The sequence below is a fragment of the Pteropus medius genome, unplaced genomic scaffold (genome assembly GCF_902729225.1).
Source record: "Pteropus medius unplaced genomic scaffold, Ma_sr-lr_union100, whole genome shotgun sequence".
In the NCBI taxonomy this organism is placed as follows: domain Eukaryota; kingdom Metazoa; phylum Chordata; class Mammalia; order Chiroptera; family Pteropodidae; genus Pteropus; species Pteropus medius.
The window spans coordinates 3,833,919-3,861,865 of NW_024352784.1; the positions used below are offsets into that span (position 1 = coordinate 3,833,919).

At 54.7% G+C, this 27,947-nt stretch overlaps 2 protein-coding genes across 20 annotated transcripts in view; one reads left to right on the plus strand and one right to left on the minus strand.

The window, feature by feature from the left end:
- The first annotated feature begins 49 nt into the window (after positions 1 to 49).
- RELT (RELT TNF receptor) lies at positions 50 to 25,373 on the plus strand. 11 transcript variants are annotated; one of them, XR_005649676.1, is made up of 14 exons: positions 50 to 173; positions 12,214 to 12,296; positions 13,106 to 13,180; positions 13,290 to 13,456; positions 13,656 to 13,735; positions 14,348 to 14,605; positions 15,936 to 16,016; positions 16,343 to 16,424; positions 16,594 to 16,851; positions 17,277 to 17,475; positions 17,634 to 17,823; positions 19,262 to 20,732; positions 20,902 to 20,967; positions 21,676 to 25,373. XR_005649676.1 is itself a non-coding variant. In XM_039847983.1 (12 exons), the coding sequence occupies exons 3-12, from the start codon at positions 12,237 to 12,239 to the stop codon at positions 17,679 to 17,681; spliced, it is 1,308 nt and encodes a 435-aa protein (XP_039703917.1). In that variant the 5' UTR covers positions 87 to 173; positions 10,753 to 10,871; positions 12,214 to 12,236; the 3' UTR covers positions 17,682 to 19,202. The 11 variants fall into 11 exon arrangements, 5 of the variants coding, with proteins under 5 accessions (XP_039703916.1, XP_039703917.1, XP_039703920.1 ...); XR_005649673.1 differs by having other exon boundaries at positions 19,262 to 19,354; positions 19,862 to 19,925; positions 20,591 to 25,373; XR_005649675.1 differs by having other exon boundaries at positions 19,262 to 20,967.
- FAM168A (family with sequence similarity 168 member A) overlaps positions 22,611 to 27,947 on the minus strand; it is a 156,559-nt gene continuing 151,222 nt past the window's right edge. For all 9 annotated transcript variants that reach the window (XM_039848004.1, XM_039848010.1, XM_039848005.1 and 6 more), the window contains one exon: positions 22,611 to 27,930. The gene's annotated coding sequence lies outside the window, so the exon portion shown is untranslated. The remainder of the gene's footprint in view (positions 27,931 to 27,947) is intronic.

Sequence of the window (27,947 nt, forward strand, 5' to 3'; positions counted from 1 at the left end):
GGCGGGGTCGGCGGCCGTGACGCGCGGGGGCGGGGCTGTGCACCGTCCCGGCCCGGCAGGCTATTCATTCAAAAGGCGCGCAGCCTCCGGGGTCGCCCGTGTGCTCGCGGAGCCGGGCCCCGGCGCCGCGTGAGCCCGGGAGCGGGGCTGCTGGAGCTGCCGCGGGCGGGCAGGTAAGGAGGGCGCACGGAGCCCCAGCCCGGGGTCAGATACCCACGGTGGAGCAGAAGGATGCGGACCCGAGTGGCGCCCCCTGCCTCCCCGCGTCTCTGAGGAAGTTCACTGGCGCGGCGGATGCCGCAGCCCGGGCTCTGCGCCCCCCGCCCCCGCGTCCTGTCCCGGCGTCTTCCGCGCACCGGCCCTCGCCCATCTCTGAGTCCCCTGCCCCTGGACCTGCGCGTCCTCCGGCCTCGACTCCAGGCCTGGCCGTGCGCAGTTGGGAAGCAGCGGCGGGACTTTCTGTTTGAGGAGTCGGCAAGCTCCGGAGACGCCCTCTGCCCGGGAAACTTGGACCGACACCAGGACGGGTGCGGGACGGGACGGCGGCGCCTCAGTGCGGCTGCGGCGCGGGGCAGCCGGGTGTGGGGAGGGGGAGTCTGAACGGTGTCAGCCCGTGACTGGGTGACACGGCGCATGAGGCGGCCCAGCCCGGACGAACGTGTGGCCAGGGCACTGGGCGGTGACGCTGGGCCGAGCAGGAGACACAGGGGCTCTGTGTGTCTGGCTGTGACAGGCAGAAAGTCTGTGTGTGAGAGTGACTCCAGCCCACTGTGAGTGAGACCCCAGGTCACTGGGGGTCACTGAGTGTGCTTTTGGCCTAGAGTGTGACCAGGACAGGGCGAGGGCTCCTCGTTAATATGAGTATGAAAGAGGGGGAGGAACCCCAAGTGACTGTGCAACACAGCCCCTGAATCATTAGGGCCATAGTGTGCTTATGGGGTCAAGTAGTGTGTGTGTGTGTGCGCGCGCGCGCGCCTCAGGGCAGTGAGTAAGAGGCAGAACGTGAAGGAACCACGAAAACCTTCCAGCAGATTGGCGAAGAGGAGGGGTGGGGGGAAATGAGGAGGAAGGAGGGGGGATCCAGGGATCAAGGGTCTCTCCAGTACTGTCCCCAAGAGGGCGCTCCTCCTAGCTAAAGTTAGTGAGGAGGGTGGACCTTGAGTGATTTGCCGTGAGGGTTGGAGAGGGTGCCAAGGCTGGGCTGCATTTGGTGGGGTGACACCTCTGGCAGCAGTTGAGGAGACTCAGGTAGGCTCAGGCTCCACATCTCAAATACATACAGGTATGGGAGACCTGGCAAAACTGCCCCCTTCCGCCCTGGATTCTCACTGGGCCCAGACACCATTTTGCTTTCAGATCTTTCCTCCACCTCCCTCTGCCCCCACCTCCCCGTTCCACCCCTGACCTGGGCCTCAGTCTCCCTGTCTGCACACTGAAGTGTTGGGCTGTGCATAGACAATGAATCATCACTTTGGGATCCTCTATTGTTTTTGGGTCAACCGCCTCTGTTCTCCCTTTCTTCTCTTTAGGCAGAAAGACTGCAGTGGAGGGTGGAGGCAGGCTGTCTGCTGGGACACAATGGCCCAGGGGCTGCACCCAAGTCTGGTGACAGAGTTGGAAGCACAGCTCCTTGGGCTAAACATGGAATTCTGATCCATAAATATTGACTTCTCTAGCTCAGGTCCCCTTTCTTCATTTCCCTGGGGGGAAGAGGTGGCATTTTTCCCCTGAGTGGTATCTGATTTGGAGAGCTAGAGCAGGGCCCTTTACCATCTGAGCTAGATTCCTCTGAGGCCCCCATCTCCACAAGGGGGTCTGTACGGTTCATGCAGGGTGGAATAGAAATTGGGCTCCCTAGCCCAGGAAGGGTGAGGGGGCACCTGCTAAAGGATCTGAAAGTTCTGTCTTCTGCTGATAACTTCTGAAAATGTTGATTGCATTCTGGTGGGGGCAAGGGTGGGAGGACAATTCCAGGTACTGTGCTCAGCACTTTATGGCATACTCTTGTTGAATCTTCACAGTGGTTCTGAGATGTGGTGACTTGTTTTTCAGAGAAGGAAACTGAGGCTCAGAAGCAAGTGACTTGCCCAAGGTCATGTAGAGTCAGGACAGTACCAGGACTGGCATTCAAGTCTTCTGCCCCTGAAGCCCTGTGAGATGCTTGGAGAGGGCCACCCACCTTCCTAATACAGGCATACCTTGGAGATGTTGCGAGTTTGGTCCCAGACCACTGTAATAAAGCAAATATGGCAATAACGCGAGTCGTAATCCTTTTGCTGGTGGAGGTCTTGCCTTCAGTTTATAAAAAAAAATGCAACATCTGTAAAGTACAGTGAAGTACAATAAAACGAGGTATGCCTGTATCTGTTCACAGCTTATCTGGGCTTCCTTTTCTCAAACAAGGCCGTGCTTGCTAGGCTGGGCCATTGTGAGTTCTGAGTGTGGTATGTGTTTGCACACATGTCTGAAACTGTGGGGGTGGGTGGGTTATGTGGTTTTCCTGCTCCTCTTTCTCCTTCCTCCTCTTAGCTCGCACCCTTAGCCAGAGGTCACCAGAAACGCCTGTCTCCTGCCTTCTAAAGCTTATAATTGGCTTTGAGAGTATCCACATAGCTCTGAAGAGTGTCAGGAGTCAGCAGCACAGCCCAGGCTCCAAGGGTGGCAAGGATAATTGAGAATTCCCATTGACCTTCGCCCTACCTAAGAGGCCCTATCCCCCTCTTTGGAGTTGTTGTAGGGGCGCTTTCCCAAACCCACCCATGACGAGAAGCAGGCTGGGCATGACCTTGAGCTTGTGCCCCACCGTCTCGGGGCCTCAGTCTCCCCATTCTTCTCAGAGGCCCCTGGTAGCCCTGACCATTGCTACTGCTTGGCTGAGAGCTGGAGCTGGGGATCAGGGTGTCCCTCCATCCTCTCTGGAATGGCTAGAGCTGTGCTTCTTGGGGCTGTTCAGAATAGCTGTCTTGGTCTCCTGGGGCTGAGCCTGAGTTATTTCCATCTCCAGCAAAGAGGTGGAAATAGCTCAGAGCCTAGAAGGGGGGAGATAGGAAGGATTAACCAAGGGTTAATCTCCTTTTCTGGTCTCAGCCCTGATGGAGGCCCCCAGCCCTTCCCTGTGCCCTGCCCAAGCCAAACCTTTCTGGGAACTTAGGTCTCCTGGGATGATAGGGATGGTGGTGGGGCCAGGCTGGGTTCCACGTGTGGGCCCTATTGGGACTGGCGTGACAGTTGCTGGAGGGAGATGTCTGTCTGGCTAAAGAGGGTAGACTTTGAGGGGCAGTCAGCACCCCACCCCTGCTCATAGGCCCACCATTTTACAGAGGGAGGGACTGAGGTTCGGAGAAGTGCCGAGAACCCCAGAATCTTGATATTCTGGCTCTCACCTTCCAGATAGGGCACCTACCTTCTGTCCTGCCACGTGTTCCCAGGCTGACTGGAAGAGGGCCTGAGGCACATCTTCACAAAATCAGGGCTCTCTCTTATGTTCTAGCTCTGGCCTTGCTGTCCTTGCCTAGACTCCTGTACCAGCCTCTGCCTCCATTTCCAGTTTCTCCACACACTGACAGAGTGACCTCCCTAAGAACTCTTACTTTTGCCTATCAAATATAGTCTGAGTGCCTCATCCTGGTATCGAGGCTTTTCCTTCACAGACCCTTTCAAACTTTACATCTTCACCCTCATCTCACCCTACCAGATGCCTGGTTCTACTCTGCCTTTACTGCCTCCTCTTTCTAGAACCCTCCTGACCATTTAGGATACGGCCACAGTCCCCCTCATCCAGAAAGCCCTCCCAGTCCAATGTGAGCTCCTTTTTATTGTGGTCCACCTGCCAGGTGTACCCCCATTTCTGGGAACAGGCACAGGTATGGGACACTTATGGGAACTACATGCCCAGCTGGGTAGGGCCAGCCTAGCCAGCAGCCTGCCCTCTCCTACTGCCACGTCTGTGCTGACCAGGCCTCTGAGGGCGTTACTGTATGCCAGGATGCACAGGGAGTTTTGCAGCCAGGGTCTCTGAAGCTCCTGAGTATGTGCTGGGAGTTGGGGTGAAGACTCAAGGCCACCCCTGTGGGTAGGGTGCTTGCCCTGGGTTCTCCTCAGGTATAGCCCTCATTCTGGGCCAGCAGAGGGAAGTCCTTGCTGAGGCCTTATTGTGTGCCAAGCCCTGGGTGCAAGTCTCCTCGCAACAGCACTGACAGGGAATCCTCCTCTTTCCCAAGTGGTTTATTGGGAAGCTGAGACTCAGAGAGCAGAGGGGACCAGCCCTAGTTCGAGTCTCACAGTCACTGGTGCTAGAGTCTGGCACTCAAGCTTTCTCCCAGTCCCCAGCCTGGTCTCCAGGTTGAGGTGAGAGTTGTCTGACCATGGTGGCATCAGTTTCCAAGAAGGACCAGGCTGGCTACCTGCAGGGGAAGGAGGAAATGTTGGTGGGGTTGTTCAGTACTTGGCCTGGCTAGGCAAGGCCAGACTTCCTCTGTTATGGAGCCAGCCCTTCTTCCAGTTTTGCCTGATATCAGCCAGCAGGACCCATCCAACCCCACCTGCACTCAGGATTCAAGGTGCTGGATAAGGTCTTAGGCAGAGGTCAGCACCTACTCTATGCTGAGCCCTTAGGTGCCTGGGCCTAGGCTTATTGCTACTGGGTGAGGTTTAGGTGCCAGAGAAGACAGGAGGGAGATGATACTGCATCCCTACTGTGTGCCCTACCCTGGGATGAGGACTCCGGAGTTTCTCACATCCTCGGCCTCATGCCCAGAGGGTCAGAAGTCCCCTCTAGGTACAGGCAGGGAAAAGAAGGCCCAGAGGGAAGGGACTGCAAGATCCTAGTGTCACCGGGATCCTAATCCAGGTCTGCCTGCCTGGAAGGCCAGAGCTCTTTCCTGGGCCACCCTGGGAAAGATGAGAACTCTATAAATAAACTGCCCATGTGGCTGTGCGTGTGTGCCCTGGCTGCTTGGCAGCCAATTAGAAGCAGGGTCTGAGTGTGTGGGTGGAGTGAAAAGGAAGGAGGGCATCCAGGAAGAGGGACCTAAGCTTGGACACCCTCACTGTGAGGAGCAGTGAGCTCAGGGAGGGATCCGGTCATCCACAGTGCCCAGCCTTGCTGTGTGCCCAGCCTCCTGCATGCACTCACCTGCCTCCCTCCCTCAGGAGAGACCACAAACAGTGGTGGCTGAAGAGGCCAGGAGATGGGAGGGTCTACCCTAATAGGCTGGAAAGGCTTCCTGCAGGAGGTGGCTCCTGGGCTGAGGCCTGATTGTAAGAAGAGCCACTTTTCCCCTGTGAACTCTGGAACCTCCAGCTACACCAGTAGGTCAGCTGAACAGGCACAGTTGCCCAAAATTATAGAGAAGGACACTGAGGTTCAGGGACATGGGGCTGGGTCCTGAATGCTCATTACCCCTCTACCACCTGACTATGGCTCAGCCGACATGGAAGCAGGTCAACACAGGCCTGTACAGGGGCTGGGAAATGGACATGCAGGGTCCTCCCAGAGAGGCCAAGGCTCTTCCACTCATGCTGCTGGGACCAACATTGGGTTCCGTAAAGTACCCTGGCCCACTCCCAAACCACTGGGTGACCTTGGCTAGACACTAATCCATTCTGAACTTGGCTCCTTCTCTGGCCCCTGTGGAGTGTGGTGAGAACTGGTACTCAGGAGAGGCCTGGACAGGCCAGGGCCCAGCCAGCCCTGCTTTTAGTAGCTCTGCTTATCCTTTCAGCATGCCTGGAGGCAAGGACTAGCCCTCCTGTTTGCAGAGGAGGATCCAGAAGCTCAGAGTAGTGTAAGTAACTTGCCCAGGGTCACAGAGCCACTAAGTGATGAGCCAGAGCCCAACACTCTCCCCCTCCTTCCATCATGCTGACCCCAGTCCTCAAGCTCTGTTGGTTAGGGCCTGACCTGGGGTTGCTCGGGACTTGGGGGAGGTCTCTATCCCCAGCACCCTGAGTCTGGAGGAGTTGGAGAATGGGTCAGGCTGGGGCTGCGGTCTCCCCTCAGTCTCACTAATCCTCAGCCAAGTTGGCCAAGTCAAGGCTTGTACTGAGCAGACTGGGCCACCCCAGTACATTAGTAATTCTGGACCAGTTCTGTGGCCAGGGTGAGAGGCTAAGGTGACTTCTTGGAAAAGGAGGTAGCAACAGCACAAGTGAGAGTGCAGTGAGGTATCCTCTTGCCATCCTGTCCTGGGGCCAAGGTTGACAGCCCAGGGCGGCCCAGCTTCCCCGCCCAGCCCAAGCAGGAAGTCCTTGGTGCTGAGTGATTGGGTGGTGGGCGAGAATAGGGCATGCAGGAGCAGTGGGAATGCTGGACCTGGGGTGGTACCTGCTGCCTACCCCCACTCCAGGTCTCTTTTGAGAGCAACTTGTTACAGGGTACTACTTAGCCTCTCTGAGCCTCAGTTTCCTTATTTGTGAAGCCCAGAACCCTGTCAGTGAAATCCAGCCTGGAAAGGGAATAAGGTGTGCAGATAGTGCTTAGTGAGGGCTGTTGGGGAGCCTTAACTCTGCCCCAGAGACAACTGTCTGGTGTAGACTGCCTTCCCCTAGCCCCTGACTCAGCCTGCGGAAGGGGTAGGGATAGCATCTGTACTGCACCCAGACTGGGAGGAGCCGGGTAGGTCCCCCGTCTGGCCACCTCAGCCCTTTTCTTAGCCTCAAGGACCAATTAGTCCCCTCAGCCCCACCCACCCACCTCTCACCCCACCTGAGCCTCCAAGGCCCAGGCCTGATGGCAGTTCTGAGTGCAGAACCATGTTCAGCCCCTTGGGGTAGGCCAGGGAGCAGCTGCCGTCTGGTATACCCTGGAGCAGGATTAGGGGCCAGCATGCATAGAGTCCTCACCCCTGTGTTGTGACCTGAGATGTCATGGCTGCCCAAGGCTGGGGTAGGGGTGAGAATTGGGCACCCTTCTTACTGAGCGTCCCTGAGGCAGCCTCTGCATATCTCTGGGCCTCAGTCTGTCAGCAGCTCCAAAGAGCTAGGGCTCCACCCTGGGAACTCCCAGCCTTCCCTGAGCTTCCTTATTCTCACAGCATCTTTTCCCTGGGGCTGGCACAGACTAGAGCAGTATGCAAATGAGGACAGAAGCAAGAAAACCTCAGGCCCAGAGACCCTCCAGGGTGGGAGCAGCATCTCTTTCCCTGGGGCCTGCCTGGATGCTTTGTAATAGTCCCTCAGCTGAACTGCCTACTATGTCCACTAGCTCCCTAGCCTCTGCCATCAAGTTGGCAGATTGCCTGAGAATATGTGTTGTGTGCCAGGCCCTGGGCTAGTGCCAGAGAAGGGGCCAGCTGTGAGGTGGGAAGCAGTCAGACAGACTTGGGCTGCACCCTGCCTCACCACTTGCTGCCTGTGTGATCCATACAAGTGACCTCCCGTGGCCTCAGTTTACCCAGATATGAAACAGGAGTGCTCACCTCTCTTGTGAGGAGTGGAGGCAACCCAGGATGAGGGCCTGGACTGAGGGAATGAGGGTCAGTTCCCCTCCCTGTGAGGGTGGAGAATGGGAAGGAGGCGATGCCTAGCTGCTCTTACCACCACCCACTGCGGGCACTGCCCTACTTCGGCCCCAGTTGCCAGGGAACCACTGGGCTCCTTACTAACCTGGATTTCTCCATTGATGGGCGGCCTTTGTCTTCCCTTCTGGGTGTAGCCACCTGCTGAGGGGGCCCATGTCCAGCTGTGTTTCCAGGCAACCCTAAGCTCTGGAGGGAGGCTTCAGGGTGGTCCTCAGGCCCTAGAGCCGCTGGCTGAGAAACAGAAGTACCTGCCTCCCTCCCTGCTTCAGGTGGGTACCCACCTCCCACCTCTGGCTTCCTAGTCCAGCCTCACTTGGCAGGCAGCCCAGTGAGTCCTCTGAGATGCAATCTTTCTATGCCTGTCCCTCCCCTGCTAACCCTTCAAGGCTCCTGTAGGCCCTGAGGGAAGTGCAAACTTCTCAGCTCGTAACCCACCCACCTTTCCAGACCCTTCTCCCTTCCTCTGTGACCCATATAAATGACCTCCTGTGGCCTCAGTTTACCCAAGTGTGAAACAAGTGTGCTCACATCTCTTTTGAGGAGAAGTGAGCACCTTCCCACCTCTTCACCATGGCTAATCCGGCACATCCTGTATACCAGGCTGCGCCAAGCATTGTCCATAAATACAAGAGAATCTCATTTCTGCCTCACACTTGCTTATCAGTGTGTGCCATTCCCCCTCCACAGTTTACACATGTAGAAACTGAGTGAGACACAGTGAATGCTTATTGAGGGTTTACCCTGCCAGGTCCTGTGCTGAGTATTTTAGGTGAATTCCTCATTAGCCTCCTATAGTGTGTGTGTGTGTGTGTGTGTGTGTGTGGTGCGTGGTGGGGGGTGGGGAAGCAGTGTTGGTGGTGAGGGTTAGGCGGGGAAGGTCTACAACAAGTCAGGCTGGTTCTCCCTAAGTTAGCCCAGGGGTTCAGATCCAGATTCAAACTCCCCTCACCCCCACCGCATCTCAACCTCTGGTCTCTTAACCATCAGCCTGCTCTCTGGCCCTCCTGGCCTGGGGAGAAGCTGGACCCTCTCCTAAGAGTGCCTTCTTTGATCCATGCTCCCCACCGCCCAAATTCAGCATGTACCTCCCCACATACCAGGGTCAAGCCCTGTGCTGGGCACTGGGCATGGAGGTAGCAATTAGTGGCATAGGTGCTGGGTAAACAGGGTGGTCACACAGGATGATTAATGCAGAAGGGGAGGTGGTGGTTGGGGGTGCTTCCAGGAGGAAGTGACTTTGAGCTGAGCTCTGAAGGAAGAGTAGGTGTTGGCCGGATGATGGGAGGGGTTTCTATGTAGAAGAAACAGCAGATAGATACCAGTGTTGGGGTGAGAAAGGCAATTTTGGGGGACTGAAAGCTCAGAGTGGCTAGAGTAGGGGCTGGAGTGAGGGCCAGATCTCCGTGTCAAGGCACCTAGGCTGCAGGTGGGGCTGAACTGGAGGCTAGGGGAAGAGGCCATGGAGATGGACATGGGGCCAGGAGACTTTCAGGATTTAATGGTGCTGACAAGGAGGCTAGGGTGAGGCTGGCAAGTGGCTGGGCCCAGGTGACCCCTCTGCTTCAGTTCTGGGAAAGGGGAAGCTGCCGAGGCCTGGGTGGTGGCACAGCTTCCTCTTTCTCTGGGGCCTCCAAGGCTGCACCTCCCTGGGACTCTGCCGCCTCCAGCTTGGGGCCCTGGTAGTGGCTTTGTTGGCTTTATTCCAGGGAATTTCTGGTTCTAATTGGGTAGTTTTTAGAAAGTAAGAGTGATCTGAGTGTGAGGAAGCTCCTGCTACTATGAGCCTGTTTGGTGGAGGCCTCCTGCCCCAGACACTGGGTTGGGGAGGGTTTTGTGGTGAATGAGGCAGCATCCCTACCCTTGCTGCCGTCTCATGGGGGTGGGGGTGGGGGTGGGGGGGCAAACAATAAATAAGCAAGCAAACAAATACTTAGTAACCTGCCTAGGCAGGAAATGCCTCGGGAAAGAAGGGGCAATGGGGAGGAACTCCCACAACCTACTTTAGGTTTCATTACCTTATTTAAACCTCATAACAGCCTTGTCCTAAGAGATAAACATCCCCATCTTGCAGATGAGGAAACTGAGACCCAGTGAGGTAAAACAGGGGCTCAGGTCCCACAGGGAGTTGGTGGGGCCCCAGGCTAGGAAGCTTCATTCAGGGAGGAGTGGCTTCTAAGCTAACTTCCTTCTTTGCCCCTGAGGCCCCATGGAGTTCTCTTCTGCCAAGATCACAGGAGAGGAGGCTCCCAGCTGTGGGCTAAGGTCACTCACTGCCCTTCTCTGGGCCTTGGTCTCCCCACCTGACAGCCCCCCTCTAGGAAGCCCTCTGGAGGTGCCAGCTTTGGGAGGTCACTGACTGCCCAGCCTTCAGGACAAGGCAGAGGGGTAGGGATGGAGGTTCCCAGGCTTAGGGCTTAGATGCTGGAGGCCTGGTGGGGAAGGGGATGCAGAGCAGGAGGCCAGAGCAGCAGGTGAGTCTGCATATCCACATGGTTCTGGGTGGCTAGCTGGCAGCTGCCTGACCTGACAGAGAAGGGGCTCAGTGTGGGCTGAGTGTGGGGGTAGGGGGAGCAGCTGTAAGCAGAGACTCGGGCCAGACTGGAGTAAGTGCCGGTTTGGGATAATTATAAGGCTCGTAATTTGAAGGCGGCAGGGTGCTAGGCGGCCAGTGTCTGTGAATATGCCTGAGTGGGTCCTCCTTGGCTTTAAGTCTGGGCCTTTGGATCCCCATTTTGCTCCTGGAAGTCTCAAGATCGCAGCTCCCCATCTGTCTGAAGATGAGCAGTTCCACATCCCTCCCTGTGCGCTCAGGTCACCCAGCACGTGCCAGTCAGGGCCAGGGGTGGGACAGGCTATCTCCTCTGAGGCTGTTGTACCTCTTGTATCTCACCCCAGTCCCAGCCCTCTGGGCCCACCCTGGAGACATGGAGGTGTGCTGGGTCTGGGGACTGGGCAGGGCTTCGGGGCCAGCCTGAGGACTTGGGGGTTTGTGGGCAGGTCTGTGGGTTAGATCCTGCAAAGAACGGGACGAGGCCATGGGGAGTTGGAGTTGAGTGAGAGCTGGGCTCAGGCAGCGCAAAGGTTCACTTTGGGACAGAAACTGAAAGGGAAGACTTGTGACCAAGTTAGAGGAGGGGCAGGTTGGGGGAGGGGTCAGGGGATGCCACCTGTTGGGTGCTGACTGCCAGGGTACAGCCTTTACTCTATTCTGTGGCCTGTTTTTTTGTCTCAGGTTTTCCCCTGAACTGGCCTTGGACTGAGAACCACTGTCAGTGACCTGGAGAGTCCCGTGGTGTGACCACTGCCCCTCCTCCTCCCCTGTGGTGTAACTCAAGCCCCTGGCTTGCCAATGTCTCTGCCCAGCCAGGCCATCCAGTGAGGATGGGAGGGCGGATCAGTTTCCTCTAGTTCTTTTTCCAGGTGGGAAGCCCAGGCTACCTACTGGCTGAGGAGCTCTCATGTGACCTGGAGTTTATTGCAGGCAGCGTTTCTTCCAAGGGGCTTGTCATCAGACAAGGCCGGGTCCTCTTACCTGCTGAGGGCCCTGGGCCAGTGACTTGGCTCTCCAAGGCCACCCTTTGGAGTTCAGAGGCTGTGAGTAGCCTGCGGCTGAAGCTGGACAAATATTGCTTCCCTTGGCCTCCTGAGCCTGAAGCCAGGCCTCCTGGAAATACGTCATTGTCAAGCTCCCTTGTTTTGCCAGTCTCTTTTGTTGTCTAATCCAAGTCCTCCTGTCTGCTGTTCCAGCCTTGCCTACTGGCTGGAGACCTCTCCAGAGGAGGCCACACTCTGAGCCTGAGGGCTCAGCCTCAGGCCAGTGCGTATCTCAGGGGGATACTGTTTATCTGTTGCCATCCATCTACCCTGGGGTGTGAGCTCCCAAGGACAGGGAAACTATTCCTCTCGTTCATGTTCATGTTAATTCCTGTGCCTAGTGTGCCCAAGAAAGGTTGGAAGGCTGAATGCTGGCTACCATAATCACCTCGCCAGCACCTCCCCCAGGTCTACCCTGGCCCAGGAGATGCAGTCAGACATATCCCGGCCCTCCGTGAAGTCGGCCGGATGAGGACAGTGGGACATGTGGGAGGACCAGGACTGTGATGGGATTGGGGAAGAGGGAGGGACACCCAGGGGCTTTGGAGGCCAGAACTAGCTTTGGGGAAAGGCAGGTCTAGAGGCCTTTGTTGGGCTTTAAAGAGTGAGGGGAAAGGCCTTCCTTAGAGCAGGAACAGCAAGAGTGAAGGCAGAGGAGCAGGGGACGTGGGCATGTTCATGGCTTGTAGGGAGTTCTGAGGGGCAGGAGCCTGAGACTAGGGGGTGGGGATTGCCAGCTCTCTCATCCCCCATCCCCAGGGACGCAGTCACAGGCTTCCTTCCTCCCTAGGCTTTCTTGCCCGTGCCTGAGGGCACCTGGCTGTTTATGGAAGGGGAAGGAAGCCCTTCCTCCTCCAGGAAGCCTCCCGAACCTGGCAGATGCCTCTGCCGCACTCCAGTCTACGTTGTCCTAGGAGGCTGGCCCCAGACAGGGCACCCACACCTCTACCCAGGCTTGGAGGGGGTGGTAGTGCGAGTAGGCCAAGGCTCCCTGAAACTCTGCCTGCCCAGCAGCACCTTGCAAATTCCCCACCTGGAAGCAGTGCTGGGAGGAAGCAGCTGTTCTCGCCTCTTGCTGAGCCTACCCTGTCTGCTCTAGGCTGGGGACCACAGGGCCTGAGGATGCAGCTGAGGATGCAGCTGAGCCCTCCGCCACACTGGGCCCTGTCCTGTCTCCTTTTGGTGAGTTGGGGCTAGAAGTGTGGGGATGCCAGAAGAACCAAGTCCTGAGCCCTGTGGCCCAGCCCTCCTAGGAGGTGGAGTATAAATGCTGCTTAGGAGCCCCCTCCCTCCCCGTGCGAAGGTGAGGTGCTGGGATTGGTTACTCAGGTCTTCCTATGAGGCAGTCTGACCCTGGCCCACACTACTCCTGGTTCAGGAGACTCTCAGCACCTGGTAGGTGCTGGGAATCAGGTCTGAGGCCTGAGGAGATCCCCAGAGACTCCTGTGTGTCATCCCTCTGTCCTTCATGGTTGCTGGCTCTATTCTGTGCCTGCCACCCTCAAGCTGGGGCAGAATTGGAGGATGGGGGGTGTGTGTGTGTGGCGGGGACTCAGCTGAGGGCCCAGAGTAGGAAACCCTGGGGCAGGCTTTGCCCAGCTGTGTGTGGGGGTGAGGTGGGGGGAGGGGGCACGAACCTGAGAGGGGAATTCGGAAGTTTTTCCTCTTTGTCCTGGAGGATGAAAGGGGTGTGATTTGGAGACTCAAGGGCGTGAGATCCTGGGTGGGCCCTGTCTGGAGCGTCCAGCACTTTCCAGAAGCAGTTGTTGTTCTTTCCCTACCTCGGCATTGGCCATGCAGCAGGGCTGGGACAGGCAGGTTTACTTGCAGCATGAGGAGTTGAGGTTAGCGAGTAACCCTGAAGCCTGGAGGGGCGTGGTCTTCTGTAGCCTGCGGTCCCCACTCCTTGGGGCGTCAGGAAGTGGGCGGTGGATAGACAGTCCCAGAGATGCCGTGGCTTTCTGCTCTCTTAGTGCCCTCTGTACTTCCAGCTGCTGCCCTGGCCTCTGACCACGCCAACAACAACGACCCCTTGGCAGTGCCCACCTGGAGAGGAGCCCAACTGGGTGAGTTTGCCCTCACCTGTCTTGGGAAGACTCTTTAGGGCCAGGGGTGGGCTTCCTAGGGACCTCAGTCCTGGCTCCTGGCTCCGTTCTCACCCTTTCCCTCCCACAGGACCCAGGGCAGGGCACATTATGCAGGTCCTGCCCCCCAGGCACCTTCTCAACCTCGTGGGGCTCTAGCCCGTGCCAGCCTCACTCCCGCTGCAGCCCTCGAGGGAGGCTGGAGGCCCAGGCGGGCACAGTGACTCAAGACACACTATGTGGAGACTGCCAGCCTGGGTGAGCCACGGGGTGGGGCGTGGGGGCTCATGCCAGGTGACCAGGACTCTAGATCCTGGGGTCCCAGCCTATGAACAGGCCTCAGCCCTCCCATCTGTGAAATGGGATGGGTAGGGACCAGTGTGGGTACTCAGTAGGAAGGAGTCCAGCCTCTTTTGAGGAAGGTTCTTGGCCTCAGTGATGTCTTCTCCCCCCATAGGTGGTTTGCCCCTTCCGAGATATCCCATGTTCCCTGTCAGCCATGTTCCTGGAAACCTCTGGGTACTCATGGCTGTTATGGTGAGTGTCCTGTAGGGCCTAGGACTGGTGGGGGTGTGTGTGGAAATGGGGCTGGTGAACTTGAGTCCAGAGACCCTCACAGGGGAGTCATTCCCTCAGCCCACGGGTGGGTAAACGCCAGAGAGTGTTCAGAAGGATGTCATCAGTTGTTCCACTGGCTGAGTGTTTGCCTGCCTCATTTCTGGGTGGCAGAGACTGTCCAGCAGGTGGCAGCCACAGCGGGCGGTGCTCACATCCTGACTGATCCTGTCTTCATCCCCTCAGAGACACCCATGCACACGTGCTCGTACTTACACACACGTGCACCTCCTCTCACCTGTTGAGTCAGTCACCTTCTAAGGCAACTAACTCATGGGCCAGGTTACAGGGAGTCAGGATTTGATGTTCCTGTGTCCAGGCATGTGTCCCATGATGGGTGGATAGGGTCCTGAGGGTCTGGCCATCCTGAAGCCTGAGGAGGCCTTGCTTAGAGGGCGGTGCTTCCTCAACATGGCAGGAAGTGTGTGTCTCTGGACACGTCATCAACCCCCCCACAAACATACACTAATTTGGGCCATGGGCCTCTCTGCGTATCTTTCTTGCCTCCATGCCTCTATCCTCCATGGTGCTCAGAGTGGGGGCGGCGAGCCCGACGTGGCGTGGAGGTGGCAGCAGGGCCTAGTGGCACTGGGGAGACACAGCAACCTGGGAATGGTACACGGGCAGGCGGCCCCGAGGAGACAGCCGCCCAGTATGCGGTTATTGCCATCGTGCCTATCTTCTGCCTCATGGGACTGCTGGGCATCCTGGTGTGTAACCTGCTCAAGCGGAAGGGCTACCACTGCACTGCCCACAAGGAAGTCGGGCCTGGTCCTGGAGGTGGAGGCAGCGGTAAGGCCCAGCCTGGGGACCTTGTGGAGAGGCCAGAGGGCCCAGGCCATCTCAGCCCAGCTCAGCTTGAGGGTTACCCGAGGGGACCTGCTTGGTTTGGAGGGTCTGACAAGGAGAGGCCTGCAAAGGGTAAATTGAGAGGGCTTCCTGGAGGTGTTGTACATGTGACACAGGAGACACTGCAGAGTGACAAAGTGGAAGGAAGGATGAGGTGGCCCAAGGTGGCGATGGGGCAGAGCAGAGGCAGAGCAGGTCAGGTGGCTTCAGTGGGATTCCCACACTGGGTGAGGCCCTGCCTAGCTGTAGGGGTCTGGATTTCTTGGGGCTACAGTTGTGTGTGTGGTTCAAGGGTTGGACTCCCATTTTGGTACTCAAGGTTACCTCTGACCTCTGGCCTGAAAGGCTGGCAGGACAGCTGTCCTCGGCAAGTATCACAAGAGGCTTGGGTTTCCAGGCTGTGGTTTGAGTTACGAGTCCTGGGACCAGAGGGAGAGATTTATTCTTCTTGCCCCCACCCCAGGGCCCTGAGCCCTCATTTCTCCTCCCCACCTCCCATTATCCCCTAAAGGCCAGTAGGGCAAGGGTCCTGCATGCACATACACTGTCCACAGGAGCCTTGTGGCCAAGTCAAGATTGAAATAGCTCCTTCTGTGCCAGTGCTCCAGTCTGCCTGGGGCTGGCCAGAGCCCTTCCCAACTCCTGACACTGAAGTCTGGAAGGGGTAGGGGCAGGAAGGGGACAGGAACTTTAGGCAGGCAGGAGAGTGGTACCTCAGGCCATCTCACCTGTTTTCCTAACTTAGAACTAACTTTAACTGCTGGCTGCTGCCTGGGTACAAACTCCGTTAGCTGCTGGCCCAGGATTGATCATGTGGCCCATTTTTATGTCTTTGAGGTTTGGGCCCTACGTTGACCAAGGGCCTCAGTTATATAGACACGGTGGTGTGCATAATAGGCCTGGAATTGGCAGAGTTTGCCAGAGTTGTTGGGGTTCTGGACCAAGAGGCAACCCATAGCTCCCTGAGGCTGAGGAGGGTAGAGCGCAAGCCCCAGAAAAGGCTGCCTTCCACCCCACACACCCACACTACAGGGACTTCAGATGGCCCTGAAACCACTAAGCACCTGGGGCTTTTGGGTTCAGGAAGCGGTGATGCTGATTAGTGAGGGTGAAAATAGGCTTCTCAGAGCTGTGGCCTGAACAAGTACATAAGCACCCAGGCTCCTAGCTCAGGTGTGGTGCGCCCCCTGCTGCCAGGTCCTGGTGTAGCTCGCGAGTCAGGTTCCATTACTCCTTCATTTCCCCAGGATCATGGTCCTCTTCTCTTCCCCAGGGATCAATCCTGCCTACCGGCTTGAGGACGCCAATGAGGACACCATCGGGGTCCTGGTGCGCCTGATCACAGAGAAGAAAGGTGAGGGGAATGTCTGACCCATTCCTGCTCCCTGGAAAGGAGGGTCTCCTTCCAGAGCCTGTGAAGCAGCTTCAGGGGTCAGATCCTGCCCTGCTCTGCCCATCCTGCTGATTCACCTTGGACCAGCCTAGCCCTCTCTGACCAGTGTGGCTGCCCCTTTTCTTCATGTTCTTGCCTTATGGGGAAGGGGGGAGTGGAAGAAAAGGCACGTGGCCCAGGCCAAGAGGGGGTGGCAAGTAGGGAGGGGCAATTTGTGCTGGGACAGGAGGTCTGGGGGGAGTGCCCCTCATAGCCCAGAGCCAGGTTCTGACTGCAGTTGCCTACAGAGAATGCGGCAGCCCTGGAGGAGTTGCTGAAAGAGTATCACAGCAAACAGCTGATACAGACCAACCACAGGCCTATGCCCAGGTGAGTGGGCAGGTGGGCGAGGAGGGCCCACACCCAGATAATCAGCCTACCTCCTGGGGACTCACCACTGGGTATGTTCCCTCTCCTGTCACCCCTGTTCCCTTTCATTACCTTCTGTGGTGTCCTGGGCCTGGTTTCTAGTGACCACTGCTACCTGTGCCCTCTGCAGGCTGCCGCCCGAACTCCCCAACATGCCGCACATCTGTCCGCAGGACCACCATCTCCACACCGTGCAGGGCCTAGCCTCACTCTCTGGCCCCTGCTGCTCCCGTTGTAGCCAGAAGAAGTGGCCTGAGGTGCTGCTGTCTCCTGAAGCTGCAGCTGCCACTACTCCCACTCCTAGACCCCTGCCCAACCTGGCCAGGGCTCCCAGGGCCAGCACCAAGGCAGGACGCCAGGGCGAGATCACCATCTTGTCTGTGGGCAGGTGAGATGGGCACAAGTGCAGCAGAGTCAGGGAGAGACATGACAGCTAGGGTGGGTGGGGGAGGGCAGGGCCTTAAGTTGAGCCTCGAAAACCCTGCTTCGTGATGGTCCCACCTTTCCTGGCTTCAGTGTGCCTCTCTGGGCAGAGCGGGTGACCAGGGAGAAGTCAGGTCTACCCAGCTGTGCTATCTCACAGAGCCCTTGCACCCTCAGGGCAGGGTCCTGGCCCCTATTACACCTGGGGCCCCTCAGACCAAGAACCTGTCCACCTACAATCTAGGGTTTGTTGGGGGCTCATCTGTGGGTGAGAGAACATGGGAAAGACTCAGGCTCTGATCCATGAACTTGCTGTGACCCTAGAAGACACTGCTTTCTCTCCATCTGGGGTTCTCCCTCTAATGGGGGGATGATTGTATCTCCTCACAGGTTCCGCGTGGCCCGAATTCCTGAGCAGCGGACAAGTTCACTGGCCTCTGAGGTGAAGACCATCACGGAGGCTGGACCTTCAGGGGGTGATCTCACTGACTCCCCACAACCTGGCTTCCCCACTGAGCAGCAAGCACTGCTGGGAAGTGGTGGAAGCCATACTAAGTGGCCAAAGCCCCTTGCAGAGAAGAAGGCCGAGGTGAGAGCCAGATGAGGGAAGGTGTCCGTTGGCATCTGGGCCAGCCCCCATTGCAGATGGGGCAAGGGTGGAAGTGCAGGGGTCCCTGGGCAGGACCCACTTTCCTGAAGCCCAGAAGCCTTTTGACTCAGCTCTGAACCCTCATTCTCATCCCCCAGGAGAACCGCTATGTGGTCCGGCTTAGTGAGAGCAACCTGGTCATCTGAAGGGCTGTCTTGTCTGAGGACACTGCAGCCCTGCCCAGGGAGGTTCTGAAGGCTTCCTGGAGGAGGTAGAGCTGCAGCTGGGCCTGCGAGGATCGAGAAGCAATGGCCCAGCAGACAAAACAGCAAAGGCCAAGGCCTGGAGGTGGGAGTGTCTGCCCCAGTGAGGAGGCAGGCGGGCCAGTGGGCACCGTGTACAGGAGTGGGTTGAAAGCCCCTCCCTTGCACCTAGTTCCTTCCATGTAGGATGCCCCTGACCTCGTGTCCTGGCCAGATCCTAGGAGCCCACAGGATCCTCTGTATCACTAAGCGAGGCCAGGCCTTGATGGTGGGAAGGGACCCCTCTGCTTGGCACCCTTGGACCCCCACCTTGGTAATTAACCATCCTTTGCCTCTGTACAAGGTCCTAGAGCCAGTGAACTCCCCCTACCCCTTACTTTCTGGCAGGACCTATAAAGGGAAGGGGCAACAAAATGCCATGGGCTGGGAGGCTAAGTTCTTGGGTTCTAATCCTGGGCAAGTCCCTGGCCATCACTGGGTCCCAGTTTTTCTGACTGTGAAGTCTCGGTGCCCAGGGCCTCTCCAGCTCCTTGCAGGCTCTGGGCTGGGTCACGTTGGGAGAGAGCTTGACTCCTTGCCACTCCTCCCACTAGTAGCTTTATCTGGCCCCATATTTGCTGCTTCCAGGGTTTCCACCTTCAAGGCCCCTATGGGGCTGCCCATCCATGACTCTGCCCACAGAAGGGGCTTAACGCATGTGCCTGCCCTCACCCTGCTGTTTTTATTGAAATTGCAAAAATAGACTTGACCTGGGCAGGGCTGTAGTACAGAGCCCCAGCCTGCCCAGCCACCCGCAAGATCTCAGGAGCTTCGGGGGAGGGGTGTGTGACTGGCTGGAGAAGTGCTTCTAGCCAAGGTGGTTTGTGTCCCTGTGGTGTCGGTGCATCTGTCCCCCAGCCTGGGCAGTGCAGGCGACTGCCCCACCTGTTTTCACCCTGGCTCAGCAACCTGGTTATTTATGTGGAGCTGTGCAGGCACGGGCCCCACTACCATCCCTATTTCTCTTATTTATTGGAACTTTGCTGTTGTCCTGTTCTTGCATCTCCATCCCCATCCATTTGTTGAATAAAACGTAGGAAAGTGGTGTCATAAGGAGCTTCTTTTTCCTGTGCCTCTTTCCAGGTCAGCTGTCCATTCACAGAATGGCTCTGGGTTCGGCACCATGAGCAGGACAGGTCATCCCTCCCCTCACAATGCCTCCTCTTTGACAGCAGGTGAAGTGGGGCCAGAGGAGGCCCCTCACCTCATCTGGTTCTCACTGAAGCCCCCCTAGAGGCAGTGCTATCCAATGGAAATGTAGTGTACGCCATGTATGTAATTTAAAATTTTCTAGTAGCCACATTTAAAAAAGAAACAGGTGAACTTAATTTTAACAATATCAGTAATTTATTCTTTTTAACCCAGTACATATCTAAAAATGTTTTCATTTCAGTATACAATCTGTATAAAAATTATGAGCCATTACTTCTGCTTTGAAATCTGATGTGTATTTTATACTTAAACCACATCTTATTATGAACTAGCATATTTCAAGGGCTCGATAGCCACATGTGGCTAGTGGCTCCTGTACTGGACAGCACAGCTCCAGAGGAAGTGGAGCCTGGAAGACGGATGGGGTAAGTAAGACATATAGGGGCTACAGAAAGTGGAATCATGTTCTACAGAAAGGGAACGGCATGTGCAAAGGCCAGACATCAACAGAAATAGGAGTTGGAGAGGCTGGAAGTAGAACCCTCTTAACTTAGGTGTGGAGACGGGTGAAGCGTGTGAGTTCTCCAAAGCCATCAGCCTTATGCCGGGGATGCCAAGGAGCTTCTAAAGTGCGTAGAAAGGGGAAAGGCATGATTGGTCAGCTTGCTCTTGGTGTGTGGAAAGTGGAGGAGCTACAGGAGCATGGGTTCCATGAGGAAGCTGTTGCAGACATCCAGCAAGAGATGTTGGGGGCCAGGCTGCATGGGTGTGACAGAGAGAAACATGGATCCAAGCAATTCCTAGGACAAAACCGCCAGGGCTTGTTAATGGGATGTAGGTCAAGGGATTAGGGCTGGCTGGGCCAGCTGGGTGGGTAAGAGGAACAGCGGTCCTGGGGGCATCTGTGATACAGCCCCATGGGATGTCCCCAGGCATCTGAATGTTTGACGGCGCTCAAGAGACATCTGGACTACAAGAACATCTGGAAGCACTCAGGTGGGCATTTACACCAGGACTGGACTGGGAGGGGACAAGTTCCAGGGAGAGGGCTCAGGGCAGACTCTAGGCCTGCTCCAGGGCACTGCCAACGGGGTGGGAAGGAAACCAGGAGTGTGCAGTATGCTGGAAGCCAGGGAAGGACAAGTGTTTGGGTAGCACGGTGGGTCACAAGGCCAGGTGCTGCTGCCGGGTCAGGAAGAATGCAGTGTCCCATGGTTTGTGGACACAGGGATGTAGCAGGAGTCACCACAAGGGAGTGAGAGCAGGGCTAGGTCTCAGTGGATTGAGCTCCGATAGCTGGTGGGATCTTAGACTCCAGGGAGAGAGGGCTTCTGATTCTGGGTTTTCTTGGTGTTTGGTATATTCTTTAAAGATGGAAGAGAGGGACGCATTTGAAAGCTAATGGGAAAGAGGTCCAAGCACCGGAAAGCAACATTTGATGGCACCTGAGTAGGTCTCGAAAGGGACTCCTGTGTGAGTCCCGGGCCTGTTGCAGCTGGGAGTAGGTGGTGGTCACACCGGGAGGAGGACAGGTCTTTCTCCTGGGCGGAAGCCATGGCAGGGGCCTGGGCAACAGCTTGAGAAAACCACCCTGAGGGGATGCTGGGCAGGTGTGCCTTGAGATTCCACCTCTTCCCACCTTTTACCTTTCTATGCCACAGGCTTCTCTCTGGGGCTTCTCAGATGGGCAGAAAAGGAAGAGCACCTCTGAGGACCCAGCAGACAAAGCTTTACCTGCTCTAGGAAAGGGGAAGGAAGAAGACAGAGGCTGGATATCAGGATTAATTTTCTGGAGCACCAAAGGTTACCAAAGTCTAGAACAGAGTGTCTGTTTTGGGAGACTAGTGGGCATTCCCAAGGAAGTGTTCCCAGGGGCCACCAAGGTGCACTTGGTGTCCTATTTGCCAGCTGTTCAGCTGTATTTCAGGGTTTGACTTCTTGGTGTTCCCTCAACCAACTCCATTTCACCTAGGACTTAAATGACATACTGGGATGAAGATGAGACGTGTTCTCTTGATGCCTTCTCACCTGGGGCAAGGTACATCCAGATGCCAGCCAGGTGGAGCCTGGAAATGGGTTTCCCAGGCCAAGTAAGGGACACTCCCACTTAGGTGCTAGGCCTGGGGATAATGAGTACTGCTCCCCTCCAGATGCCCCTCCACCCTCCAATTTTGTTTGCTGGAAGAGAACGGAATGGCCCTGGCCTCAGTTTCCTCATCTGCCCCCTTGGGGATGAGGAATCAGGGTAGGGGGTGTGTCTGATGCCTTTGGCCTTCAGGGTCCCACCCTCACCTGGAAGTCTTCCTGGCTTAACCCTCCCAGGCTTGCTTCCTCTGGATCCTGGCAACCTTGTCAGCTCTCGAGCTCAAGGTAGGCCCAGGCCACTGGCAGGGGTGGGAGCTGGAGGGCAGGGCAAGGCCCTGGGCTGACCATCCTTCATCTACATCCTTTCCCCCGTGGGTCAGAATGGCAGGTGCTGGTGCTCAGGTTGCCTCCCTACCTGCTCCTGGTCCTCAGCCCTGGCACTACTTGTGGCCAGAGGTGCTCTCCTGACCCACACCTGACAGCTTTCTGCATCAAGGGACGGTGAAGGAGTCTGAAGTGAGAAGGGGAAACGGGAGGGTCCTACGGAGGCACAGGGCATGGTTTGGTGGAAAGGGTTGGAGAGATAGGAGTCCTGAGTTTTAATTACAGCTCTAGTGTGAGCCAGATCACTTAGCCTCTTTGGGCCTGTTTTCTTGTTGAGGATGTTGAATACTTGGAGGAGTAGACTGTAGAGGCCAGGCCCTGAGAGAGAATGGTGGCCATGATGACCTGGAAGAAGGGTCTGGGCAGTGGCTTTCCCAGACGGGAGAAGAGAGATGGTGTAAAACAGCACTTGATTATTCAGACCGAGACCACAAGACTGTCATTTTGTGAGTACCAAGCCCTTCCCTTGGTCTCCCACCCAACAAGTTTACCTTTTAAGCAAGCGCAGGCATTGCCTCCTCTGGGGTGGGCAGAATGTTGGGCTTGGTGCCTGGGCTTTGGAGTCAGACCAAAGTGTGCCTTCCAACTCTGCCTCTCACCAGCTCTGTAACCTTCATCCAGGTACTTATCCTCCTTAGCTGTCCCCTATTGAGGACAAGGCTAATAACAAGGCTTACTTCCCATCATGCTGTGAGGATTACGAGAGTTACTAAGCATAAAATGCAGTGCTAGCTACATGGTGGGCACTTAGTAGACATCAGCCTTCATCATTCATGGCCTCCCTGTGCTCCTGTATCACACACCTTAGTCCAGGTGCTGATGGCCACTTTCCAGGCCCCTCAACTGTGAGTCCCAGGGAACCTCTGCTAAGCCTTCGGGGGTGATGTGGCATAGCTGTAACTTGACCGGTGAAAAGTTTAGAATCAATTTGGGGAGAAGCCCAGGGAACTCACTGGCCCAGGAGGCGGTCTGTGTTCCCCTGCCCCAAGAACCACCAGTCTGGTCACCCAGACTTTTTTTTTTTTTTGGAAACTTTTTTTTTAATAGTTATTGAATGTTCTACAGCTTACAGTAAATATCATAGTTACAAATTCTTGGCTTCAATCTTTCAGAGTGATCACTATCTGATCTTCAAAACAAAACAAAATAAAAACCCAAAAGAATCCAAAACAACAAAACCAGATTTACACTTCATACACACAAGCGAGGCCATGGGGCTTTCCAATCTTTATACTCCAGGCTGTTTTGAAAACACCTATAAGTTCTTTGATCAAACTACTTGGAAGACACTGGTCAAAGGTTTATTATTTTAAATGTTTTTCCTTTTAAAATGTGAGTTCCAATAAAATTTAAAAATTAGATTCCAACCTGGAGATTAAAATGAATTAAAAAATACAAAATCATATACAACACTCTCACAGGGATGTTACATGCCATGAGAACACGTTTCTGTCATGTGATATGAAATGAATGCAGATGCTTTTTAGTCAGGAGATGGGGACAGGCCCTTGGGCCTTTAAAGGTTGTTAAAGACAACTCCGAGTTGCTAGAGGCCTGGTCTTAACTCCCCTTGGTAAGGAGAAGCTTGAGTCCTACCACAGATCCAGATAAACTGGCGGACCTGAGAAGGTGGTCTCTGGACAGTCTCGAGAACTCTTTCCAATTCTCAGGCTTGAAGAGAAAGGCTGGAGCCTGGAGATGCTGGTCTTGCTGGGTCAAGCTCAAAGATGATTTCACCCATTTGAATCCTGTGGGCTGGTACTTATCTGCAAAGCTGTTGTATCTGTTCTCTTCAGGAAAGAAAATACCCCTCTACCAGGAATGGAATGGGTAGAGGGCCTCAAACTGCCACAGCAAGCAAGAGCTCTAGTTTCCCTTTCAGGCTTTGTGGCAGCCAGTCCTAACTCCTGTGTTTCTCATTTGGTCACTGGGCTAGACTCAACAGCATGCAAGATGAAAATACCCACTGAAGAAACTAAGGAGTGGAACCTGAGTCTGGCTCAGGCAAGGCTGGCTATGGAATGTTGAAGATGGCCTGCAGGAATTTTGAAGGCTGGACCCTGGAACCATGAAACTCAGAAATTAGAATTTCAGAAATTAGTTTTCTAGGAAAGGTAAAGGACAAATCTTGCAGCCAGTCTGGCATGCCCACAGAAGATTGCTCTCAGAGGCTCAGGTGTGGAATCTGATGTTAGCCTGGCAGGGTTTCTTCCACTGTGATCCTGCTTCTGGAGGTGGGTTGGGCCTGGAATCCCCTATGGCCGTGTACCGGCATGCAACATGCTTCCTCCTTGCTCACTCCACTGCCTGACCTAACCCTTCCAGATTTCCAAGCTTGGCAGTCGGCTGGGGACAACGTACATATGCTATAGTGATGTGGTAGAATACAAGATAGAAAAGCAGAGCCGCTATGTACTTTTAACTGCAATTGAGGAGAGATGACATCTAAATGATTAATCTATCAGAATGTTGTAACCGTGACCAAGAACCAAGCTTTCTAGGCCCTCCCTCTTTGGCGGGAGCAGAGCTGAAGAATCTGATATGCAGGTCTCCAGGCCTGGCTAAGCCAGTGCCTCACTGAGATTCTGGCCATCCTGTCTGCACAATGACACCAGAACTTGGTGACCAAGAGGCCTGCCCTACTTTAAGCCCGATGTGATTCATTTCTGAAGACCACTCAGAACAAAGCCAAGTCCCTCCAAAGGAGCACCCCTAAACCTCTGGGAGTAAGCTACCTCAAACTTGGAACAATTTGGATGACCAGAGATAAGAGTTGGGATAAGGAGTAAGGACCGTGCACCCTCTAAGTCCTGGTCCTCACCCCTGGGGGGGACAGGCAGCTTATTCCTTCTTCATGCCTACCACTCAGACCCAGCAGGTGCCAGCAGAAAGAGCAGAGGATTTGAAGAATTCAAATCTTGACTCTTCCTCTTCTGAGCTGTGTGACCTTTGGCAAGTCTCTTAAGCTTTCTGAGACTTTTTTCCCATCTATAAAATGGGTGTTTTGGCAATGTCAAAGGACTTTGTACACAAAAAGCACTCTGGATAGGTGTGTCCTTGTTCAATGTTTAGGGAAGGGGATATCACTTCTGGGTCACTGCCAGGAGAGAAGAGCAGCAGCAACTGTCCTTTCTCATGGGATAGAAATTAAAATTTGCAAAATGTTGCAGATTGTTTCAGAGTCTCACCACTTGGGGGCACTCCAGCTTCCTAGGCCCAAGGATAATGAGAGGAAGGAGGCAGGAGTGAAGAAGGTTGGTAACTTGAACCACCTATACCCCTGACTCTGACCACCAAGCTGGTGGTACTGGGGAGGCAGTGGAGTGGGGAGAGGGGTTTGCATGTGGGTGCCAGCACTGCAGTTCACTGTTATGTTGGCACACCCCTTGTCCGCTCTGGCTTGCTGGCCTTCCTATAATGATAAGGCCCTTCCAGCCCTGACCTTCTGTCCAACTTGACCACTGGGCCACCCAGTACCTTTGGATGATGCCCAGAAGATACCTGTGAGCCTACCAGGTGTGCTCATCCTACCAGAAGCACACTGCTGCCCCTGCTCTCTTGGCTCAGTCCCTTTGCAATGATTCCCCAAGCTTGGCCAGGCTTGTGGATCTCCATCAAAGCAAGAGGGAGAGGCCAGCTGAACTGGGGCTCCGGTGCTCATACTGAAAAATAGGTGCTAGGCCTGGGCTCTTCCAGACCACAGCCTTTCTGCCCCTTGTTTATGCCTTGGGGCCTTGTCTTTGATCTTGAATTACATACTAGAATCAAGAGAGGGTGCAGAGCATAGATGTTTCAGTCAGCCTGGAGAGAAAGAGACAGCAGACAGACTGGGATTCATTCGAGTGGCTCTGCCACTTATGAGCAAGTCACTTTGCTTTTCTGAGTCTCAGTTTCCTCATGGATTAAATGGGAGAAATAATCTATTTCACAGGGTTATATCAGAGAATGGATGTGGAATCGCTTTGTGAACTGTAAGATACTAGATGTTAGTTTTTACTTACTGGTGTACAAAGAACAAAAGTAACAAGGTCATTCCTAGGTCTCCTCTTTTTCCCCTGCTCTCTGTGGTTCTACTCTAGCCCATATGGAGGCAGCAGGGTTCAGGGAAGCCTGTCAGGATGCCAGCATTCTGCTCACTTTGGGCAAGTTCCTTCTAGAACCAGTATCCTTACTTGTCAGATGGGTGTAGTAACTGACCCTGTTCTCTCTCTTCCTCTCCCTCTCGACTAGTAAATTAAAGGCTGGGAAGTATTCTGAAATCTACAAAGCACCTAACAAATGCAAAGGTTTCCTATTATTATTTTGGCATTTTCCAAACATGTATGACAATCTAAAACAACCTTCACGCATCCTTACAAAACCAGAGAGGAGGAGGTATTTGCAAAAAAATGGATTAACACTGGAAAACTTTGTTGTTTTAACATAAATTTCTTCAGCACCCCAGAACAGACCATTTAGAATAGCTAGGCTTCTCCTTACTGGTACTACAGGTCCCTGGAAGACCAAAAAGGTGGGCCCACCCAACTCCTGGCTCTGGGTTAAGGATGCTGATGGGCTTTGCCCTCCTGGGAATAGCCAGACAGCCTCTGAGGTCCTTCTGGCCCAAGGGTTCCTGATTTTTTTTCCTCCTTTAGGGAGACATGGGAGGTAGGGGTAGGTCCAAGTTTGCATGAATTTAAAATGAAGAGAGTTATTAAAAGTCCCAAATGTTATCAATGATCCAATTTTGTACAGTAAAATGTTCCAACCCCCACTAGAGGGGCTGCTGGCCCAGCCAAGTGCTGGGTGGAGGGGGACAGTGCTGGACAGCCAAGCTCTTGGCTGACACTAGCAGAACCTCCTGACCCAGGGAACGCTTTTCTCCCAGGAGATTCCATGTCTCCTGGGTCCCATCCATACCCTTCTCTCAAGACGAGGGGCTACTGTCCTAAAAGCACAGACTCTGCTTTTTGGCCAGCCCACCTGCTCCTCCTAGGGCTGGAATCAGGTATAGGATGAAATTTCCAGGTGTCTTCACAGAATTTCCAAATGCTACTTTTTCATTTGCAATTTCTGTTCCTGCCATCTGCCCCCATGTGACCTCTGCCCAGTCTTCAACCCCTGCCTTTGAAGTCCGGGAGGAAAAGAGCAGAAACAAAAGCCCAGATACTGTCCCAGAGCTCACCAGGTATGGGCACTGCTGACTTAATTTTTACAAAACCAAGCCAATCCGTCCCTAGGTAAATTTTTGTGGGCAACATGCCCCTAGGTAGGAAGGCTGCATTTAATGCTAATTTATTGTGAGGTCTAAGGAAGTCCTTTCTTCTTCTCTGGGCCTCAGCTTCCTCGTCTGTCAAATAGGGGAATGGATGAGATGATTGCTAAGGTCCCTTCAGTTCCATGAGTCTATGAAATGTTTATTGCTATTGCTTTTCCTTCACTATACTGACCTTCAGAGCCACCAGCACCCACCTGGAATGTGGTTCCTTCACTTTGGCTGTGAATGGCAAAAGGTAACCAAGAGCCTGGCCTGCCTGCCAGTCCCAGGGACAGATGGGTGAGCCCTGGCACTGGGAAGAGCAGAGAGAAAGGAGAGAAATGCCATAGGTTCTCACTCTAATCAGGAGGTAGCTCCTCGTCAGAGTGGGTCCACGAAGGCTCAGAGGCCAAGATCTAGATTACACAGGGCACCTGTCCTTCCAAGGCTTTGGGAGGCTGGGATCTCACCACCATGCAGCTGCTTGGCAGGTCTGAGGTCAAAATCACCTTCTGAGGAAGTGCCAGGTCAGTTTACATTACTGTGCAAATCAGAAGGTCTAGGCCCAGACAATTTGGCCAGAGACCTTAGAAACCAAAGCCAGCAGGCAAGCGCCTCTCTCCCTCTTCCCTCCCATAGTGCTTTCCCCCGCAACCCCACCCCACCCAAGTTCTCCCAAAGAATGAATCTGGTTTCCCCAGGTTCCTACCCGGGGTATTAAGCTGCTATGAACACTCCTACCTAATCAGGTGGTTTTGTTCTTGGTCTGTTGCGATGGTTCTCAGAAGACATTTCATTTGTGTCAGGACATGGTAATGTCCTAAACTAATCTTGCTTGAGAAAAATAAAAGAAACAATCCCCCAGAGATGTGGCCTACTGAACAGCTCTGAGTTCCCACCCTGGACCCGAGAGCCACAGCTATTATGCTCTTTAAAGGAAATCATGCCTTCAGCTGAACCACTGCAATAAACCCCACTCTCTACCTGCCACTAGACAGGATCATCGGGGACTGGATGCTTGAGGAAGGAAAGATCAGAGAGGATGTGCCTGGTCATATAGGAGGAGGCGGGTAGAGCCGGAAGGGCAGTGGCTAAGAAGGGGAAAGTGGGGAGAGGCAGGAGATTAGAAAAAGCAGCTTTTACAAAAACCAAAAATAAAAATCAAAACCGTTAAAGATGCATAAAGTGACCCTTGCACTTCCGTTGTCTCTTCTTGCAAATAGAGGTGGTGCTGCTAGGGAACTGCTCCAGCACCTGTGTAAGACTTGAGTAGTTGCATACAATGTGACTCCAGATCTGGGGGAGGAAGAGGG